This window comes from Nannobrachium achirus (genome assembly GCF_963921795.1).
Source record: "Nannobrachium achirus genome assembly, chromosome: 4".
NCBI lineage: Eukaryota > Metazoa > Chordata > Actinopteri > Myctophiformes > Myctophidae > Nannobrachium > Nannobrachium achirus.
The window spans coordinates 49,554,166-49,562,198 of NC_137813.1; the positions used below are offsets into that span (position 1 = coordinate 49,554,166).

The following is an 8,033-nucleotide window of genomic DNA, read 5'->3' on the forward strand; positions in this document are numbered from 1 at the left end:
TGACAGTTAACATTCCATTTCACAGGCTCACAAAGGCCCATCAAATCAAAAATACTGAAACGCATCAGCGGCATCACGGCGTAAATTGCCCTCAAGGTGTGTATATATTATAAGTAATGAAAGGAACACTGACTTAAACGATTAGAGCTCGTAGACTTGTCGTAATTGATGGGGATTTGGTCACTTACAGAAAAATGGTGATTCATCGTCACACTCAAAGTTGCAGCTGCTGCTTTACCGCCTCGTTTTCAAGGTCAACTACTAGAATGGATCTAACAGGGGTTCAGGAACCTCTAGGGGGTCCTCAGAGTTACTACAGGGGGTCCTCCAAATCTTAATAGAAAGGTTTTTTTCTCCTTTTTTGTATTAACCACTTGAACCCATATTCTGAGAACTTCAGCAAAAAAATAGCAGATCTACAAGCTCGCAACGCCTCGCCTCTTTGCCTTGTAGATCGCCTATTTTCGGCAAAGAGCTTTGGTGTAGAGGGGAAAAAGAGCAGACTAAGTACAGAGTGAAAGGTCAAGTTTATTAGTGACGGTTCAAGTGGTTTAATATCTGAAAACACAAATTGACATGAATCGAAAATACACTGATGATTGTGCTGTCAAACAATGAAACTATACGGAATCTATGAACAGGTTGTGGGGGACCCTGCTCCATCTCTCGCTCAACTAAGGGGTCCTTGGCCTGAAAACATTGAAGACCCCTGATCTAGGGATTAAAGCAAAAACAAATATCATGACTGAAAATTTACATTGATTCGTGAAACGGTGTGAAAGGAGTGCTCCACACCATGCTGTGCATGCACGTGCACACATCAAAGGGGGTTTGAGCCCCTGCCCTTTTACCTGTCTGTAAAAGTGCCCTCTCCAGACCATGAATGCAGTTTTTACCATGGTGAAAGAAATCTAAATGCCCTCTTTCCATGCCATACCTGAAGGCAGTATGCAAGAGAATTGCCTTGTCAAGAATTGCCCTCACTGTCCAGAAATCCACACCACATCTCCATTATTGCAGTTTTTACGCTTAGTTTAGTGTGTTGTGAAGTACCGACAATAGCCGACCTCCAAGTTCACAATGCGTCGCAGTCTATTTTCAATATTTTCAACAAAAGGCCCTTTTAGAAATTTCAGCCCCTGCCTCCTTAACATTCTCTGCACGTCCCTGGTGCTGTTTCCAAAACAAATTAGCACGATGCGTAGAATTATGTTAAGGTAATTATCATAAACCTGCTATGTTCTTGCTGCTCGACATTCTACAACCAACCAGTTAAAGAAATTGCAGATTGAGGTGCTTTTATCAAATACCATTAGGGTTTTATGGAAGAGGTTCAAGGTAGTCTTTATTGTTACATCTTGTGTACAGGTACATACTGTAAGAGTAAAACATATTTTGTTTTGGCTTCCTTCCGGCAACAACACTATGAAAAAAAAACAAATAACGTAGAAAGAGCGCAAAAAACAAAAGAGCAAGGATAGAAAATAAAGAGCATCATCAAATGTACCTCCAGTAGTTGCTACCTAACTTTGTGTAAACAACTTCACAATGTATTCTATGTAGCTAATTATACAGTATGTACGTAGATGCTTCTTAATGTTTCATTTACAAATTAAAATGAAGCACAATAATAATGAGAACATTCTATTACTATAGTTTCACCCATTGTAATACTCTCTAAACATATAAAGAATGTCTGAAATCAGTCAGACTGACAACTGTAATCCATGTGAATGGATCACAGACACATGATGTGGTGCTATGAGACTGAAGCTTTCAGTTACCTTGTTATACATTAACCTAAAGCTTAGCACTTAAGCCCTTAGAGCATGGGTCTTCAACAGGGAGTCTGGGAGTCCCCAGAGTTACAACAGGGGGGCCAACAAATGTTTGTCTCCTCCTATAATGAAATATATATTGTAAGGCCAACAGTATTTCATCATAGGACGAATAGTGAAAATAGCCGATCCTCAATCCAAAAATTGGCCAATGGGACCCTAGCCTCGCGTAGCCAGGCTTACTCATCTGCGAAGAGAAAAGCCTGGTTACGACATGAGGCTGATACGGCATAGAACCTTCGCTACTTCCGCCGGGAGAATTTCACCGGATGTTATTGTTTTTTTCACAAGTGTGGTGTATTCCTTACTGGCGAAATAAACTGTTCTACTTCTCCCGACCCTTTGGTTGCGCTCGTAATAAACAATATCCAAACAAAAACATGGATTCTGACAAAGGACACCATTTAAGAGCAAATTAAGAGCTACAATCTATTTAGGTTTGTTTCGCTGGCGGATGTAAACAGACCTGCACTGCGTGACGTAACTTCCCTTGACCGCAGCACTTCCGCCACTTCAGTTATGCAGCCCACAGTGGATACTGTGGCCAGGGTGATGGGACCCTGGCGTACAACAAACTTTGGATCCGGACATTTCTTTACACGTTTCACCACCGGTTTTCGACCAGACAACGATCTTTGAGCTGTTTGTACCAGGATGTAGGCCGGATATTGTAACCGCGCTTCAGTTTACTTAAGCCCGGACATTTTTGAACGTGTTTTCCCGTTGTTTTTGACCGGACAAAGCCTGATGTTGGAGCTACAGTATAGCTCCTGTTCCAGGAGCACCACACAAAAAAATGAAATACCGATCTACTACAAGCCCATAGTGATCAATGCCATTTTGCAAGTGGTTAATTCATACAAGGTTGAGAGGCACTCTCTCTCCAGTATCTCCGCTGGTGAAAGGGGGATCAGAGAGGGTTGAAGAGGAGGGCGAAGCGGCCCGGTGCGGCGCTCGCTCCAAATGCAGGCAACACCCGTGTGCAATGTGGAGCCCTGCGTCTCCAAGGTCAAGGCGAGACTGCAACCCCTCTCCCTTTGATGGTAACAGGATGGTAACTGCTGCTATTTTACCACCCCGAGAAATACACCAGGTGGCACTTTTTAGCACACGGTGAAACAGAAGCTACCAGGCATCAAGTCCACGCTGAGGGACCAGAAATAGACCAGCCGACGGTGGCAAACTGCTGTGCACTGATATTTGCAAAGCGCTGGCAAATAAAAGAAAGACACACCATAAAACATTAAAATCAAATGTATCTTTGTCAAAAAATGCGTCGAAGGGCAAGAAGATGCCAGCTGTGTCCTTTCGCTCATCATGCCCGCCCGGACGGGGGGGACTGGGGGGGGGGGGACTCCGAGAGCCCCCTGTCTCTGTCCCACATGTTAATCTTTACAGGGCACTCAAGGAAGTGGCGTTGACAGCTCAGATTTGAGGTCAAGGGGGGGCCGGGGGGGGTCAAGCACTTCCTGCTGACATGAAAGCACGTCCAAGCACACCTTGCTCTTGGTATCTGTTGTCCAACCCCCTCCCCGTCCGAACCATCTGTACCTGCACAATCTGGGGCTCATCGAGGCTCCAAACAAAAGCCATGTGTTAATTACCTTTGAAGGAGTAATGACTTCAGGGCTGCAGCCGATCTTCATCTGGTTTCAAAGTGAGGGCCAGGGAACAGGTTACGCTTCAGACATGTTACAGTTGTCCTCCCCTCTCCCCCCTGTATACCTGACTTTCATTTCTGGAGGGATAAAGGTGCCTGTGCTTTCTCCCCATAAGAAGACTCCAATCCTTTTCTCCCCCCGTATCAATTCCAGAGGTACACTGCAGCCACTTAGCCACTTTAAAGCTGACATCCCTGTTGCGGGTATGTCATTGTATGTGAAATATATATCGTTGTCGTCGGCTGGACACCTTGTATGTCCAAAACCATTTAAACTAGTGAAAACAGCCGATCTACAAGCACACAACGCCTCTCGCACCGCGATGCGTTGTGTGCTTGTAGATCAGCTGTTTTCACTACTTTTGTGCGATGGCCTTGTATGATGAAGCAGGGCTTTGCTTTGCGAAGAAATTTACAAATTTGAAACTTGGAGATACGAGGTTTCTTCCCGACAGTGACGATATATATATATATATAATTACAAATATATAATTACAATATAAGAAGAAAAATGTCCACACATTTTAAAACATTTTCCTATCTACAATAGGCGTTGCAATGCAATGTGTTGTGAGCTTGTAGAACGGCTATTTTGAAATCAACTTGTGGATGAAGCTTGCCACGAATTATACAGGGCTTAAGTGGTGAACTCACACCTTTTTTTTATGGCGCCTTGAATGAGTAAATTAGGTCGAACATTCTGACACGAGTATTGGCTCTACACCTGTCCACCACATGTCTTGTGTATGTGAGAGAATTCCCAGTGATAGAACTTTTATCTTTTCCTCGACGTTTTCCTCAATAGTGCTTGTTCTCATTACCATAAAAATCTATTGTGATGAGATAAAGAGAGACTATATGAAAAGAAGCCTTCTCCACCACGCTGTATAATAATAATAACTGTAAACTGGGTGCTGAATCCTACGGGGGGAAAAAAATCACAATAAACAAATTGCACTTTCTCTGGCCTACTACTGCTTGCTCTCTTGTGGGGAGAGGTGTTTCCTGATTCCATTGCTGTGGATTCTTCACAGATGAAAACCAGATAAAAGACGAGTGGAAATTCGCTGTTTGTTAGTCATCACAATAACAAACTGACGTGTCCCGAAAGCTGGCTCCTCTTGCGCCCTCATAGTTGTGAGTAAGGCCTGAGTAACACGTTCCTCTGTACCGCAAATAAGAGTCTTCTTCCTGCCACAGGAGAAAGGGAAGTGGGCGCCGTGTTTCCCAAACAGATACCTTACCTTGTTGTTGAATAAATGTTTCCATTAGCCCGACCACATATGACCTCATGAACAAATTTGAGATCTTTTTTCCAAGGAGGCACCTGACTTTTCAAGGAGCAAGGGGGAGGGTTTTTTTTTTTCTCCAACCCTTCCGGGCTACGTCAGCGAAAACTAGCCTGAATTCTCGTCTGAGGATCAACAATCTCCTAATTTCATTTAGCCTTATTTTGATCGTGTTGAATTCGAATCCAATCATATCAAGCAGCCAATCAGAGTGTTTGACCGCATACCAACTGCTGGCTGAGCACACCTTTTGCACAGCTGCTTCCAGAACAGTGGTTTTCAACCTTTTTCATATCAGGGTCCATTATTAGTGTGGTTGCTATCAGGGTTGCCAACAGGGGCGTCACAAGGGGGGGGGGAAGTGGGACTGAGTTACTAGGGCCCAAGGTGGAGGGGCCTGGAATTATTTTATACTTTAGCTATTGAAAAATATAGCAGATATACAAGCTCACAGCGCGCCACCGAACATTTGTAACTAACACCTTGCTTCTGGGGGGTCCCTGGAACTAAATATTTCGAGATGGTCCGTGGCCAAATATATATCATTTTGGGGGTCCTTCACATGAAGAATTTTGAGTACCACTGTGATCAAGATTAGTGTGATTACTCACTATTGCAAGTTCTTCCTTGACAGGTGCCCAAGTACCTAGGTTTGAGTGGATAAGGGGGTCCAGGGACGCCTTGACAGTGTATGACTGTACCCTTGAGCTCTGTGAAAAAAAATGCTTAAATAATCCAGGGGGATTTCACTTGCCTGGCACCAGCAGACAATAAATGTTCATTTGGGCCACATCCAACTCGACCAGGAACAAAGAGAGACACACAATGAAACACAGAATCAGAAACAGGGCTTTAAAAGGAGGAGTCATCCTATCCCATCCTGCTCAACATCATAAAGGCTGTCAACAATGGCTGGGCAAAAAAAAGGGGTACGCGCTTATCTGCAGTGGTGGTAGGCCTAACCACTGGCCATTTAACCCTAATCGTGCCTATCCCGAACAAGTTCGGCTTTATTTCAATCCAATACAATATTTTATTTGCTATTTGACCTACCCTGAGCTGCTTGGACCAACGTGGGTGGTCCTGGCTCGTCCAGCGCTTACCAACGAGAGACGCTAGATGGTCCGACGATTTATTCCATTGAAAATGGTTTAAAATAAAGTTTAGAGCCCCCCAAAAAAAACTCAATCTATACTGTCGGCGGCACGACGTATTCCAGGGTGCCTATCCCGGACTAGTCCAGGATATTTAATAAAATGAATTAATTAATCGGAGGCCTCAACAAAGCCCTGGTCTAAATTTCCATCCATGGCCCGGGCCCCACTCGGCCATCCACGGGCCGTAATCGCGCAACGCGGCCGCATCGGGCCGCCCACTCCAATAATAAGTCACATCTTTAGAGAGGGTTTCCTCTGATTTCTGATTTGTGACCAACCAGAACGTTTTCTTTGCGACTGAAATAGCTTTAGATCGGGCTTCTAAAAAATAAAACAGTGAATGGCTAAGTGTTAGCTAACGTCCTCCTCTAGTCCCCCATAGCAGCGGCTGCAGTGAAAACACAAGGCAGTACTGTCTTCTTCTACGGTAGCTAGAGCGAAGGCCTATACAGAAATTTCTGGCACTCTAGCGGCCACTTGTGGCCCGGGGCACTGTATGAGTTAACTAGGCTCACTCTGACACAAACATACCGTACATTCAAGAGTTAAATTTACTGCCTTTGCCATTTAATCTTTCCTCTTTTTTGGGGATCTGGATGTCTTGTCTTTGGGAAGACCACGCTCCTTGAGCCTGGAGCTTTTACATAGTTTTGCCTCCACACCACCAGCCGCCGCAGTTGAGTAGTGGGATGGGATTCAATTCAGCGGTGACATTAGTGTAGAGCTTGCTGTAGGAGACTTTGGCGGGAGGGCTGTAGTGAAGGTTGTTGAGGCCATCCACGTACTGCCTATCTCTGGAATATTTCCACAGCTTGAATCGTCCCAGGAACTGCTTCTCTCCTACATGGTGGTTTTGAATTGACGTGTACCTCCCTATCTCTGCCGGTGTCCGTGTGATCCCCAGACCAGCAGAATGCAACCTGTTCATTAAGTCGTCGTCCTCACCTCCCCACCCCCAGTATGCATTGGGAAAGCCGTTGATTTCACGATACTGCTCCGCGGTGAGTCCGGTGACACCGCCCAAGAACTTGTCGTAGGGCAGCACGTAAGAGTACTTGTCGAGTGCGGGGACAAAGTGGCGCGGCATCTGGCCGCAGCCGTAGTAGTTGCGGTCGTTCTCGGGGAGGTGGTCCACGTCGTGGAGGATCACGCAGTCCCAGTCCAGGTCCTTCATGGCTTCCTGGAAGCCGACGTTAAAAAGCATGCCCCTGTTGAAGGGCTGGGTCCCTGTCTGCTCAATGACATAGTAGGCGAACTGCAGCCGCTGTCTCTGCAACATGGGGGTGAGATGGTCCAACAGGATGGGCAACTGTTCGTGGCGGTTTCTGAATGGGATCAGGATGGCCACCTTCCAGCGCGGCTTGCAGTCCTTTGGTTTCCAGTGTCCCCCAGGCTGGACATCTAAATGCTTAGACACCACGGCCTCCATAGAGATTTCTGCCTGGTTTACTTCCATGGGACCCTTCAGAAAAGGTAGTCGCTCCGGACAGGTAAGGTTCTCGTCCTTGGTGAAGTTATCAGGCACATATGGAAGCTCTGTGGAGTTCTTGATATCTGGTTGGGCCATGTTGCCCAACAGGGCCCACGCCCAGGCCTTTACCACATAATAGTATTCATTAACCTGTCCAGGAGCCACGTAAACAAAGTATATACATGTAGTGGATAGGAAGAAGAACAAGATAAGGGCCAGAAATGAGCGGATGGACACTTGTCGCAGCGTGCACTTCACCATTTTGTCTCAGTCAAAACTATCCCCTCACACCAATGGAAGTCCCATTAACAACACTGTGCTTGAATTGATGACACCAATAAGTCGATCCAGTCTAAACTGGCGTCTGTGTACTAGCACACACTCAATATACTTTGGAATTGCTGGAGAACAGCTTAAGTCTTGTCTCCTTTACTTGCCCAGCAAGAGACTGAGGTACTCTGTCTTTATTTCTGAGTCCAATATTTCTGAGTCCAAGTTCTGTTTTCAACTCATATTGCTAGTGGCGATACTAGCATTTATAGGGTAAATTATGACATCACTCTTTGGTGTGACATCATATCTCCTAATTAGGTCGTTTCCTTTGTAACAACCACTGAC

At 45.4% G+C, this 8,033-nt stretch overlaps 1 protein-coding gene across 1 annotated transcript; it reads right to left on the reverse strand.

The window, feature by feature from the left end:
* Window positions 1-6,584: 6,584 nt before the first annotated feature.
* LOC308282973 (beta-1,4-galactosyltransferase 6-like) lies at window positions 6,585-7,511 on the reverse strand (the record flags this gene model as incomplete). The annotated part of the gene is made up of 1 exon (XM_080723360.1): window positions 6,585-7,511. The coding sequence occupies one exon, from the start codon at window positions 7,509-7,511 to the stop codon at window positions 6,585-6,587; it is 927 nt and encodes a 308-aa protein (XP_080579486.1).
* Between the last annotated feature and the right edge of the window lie 522 nt (window positions 7,512-8,033).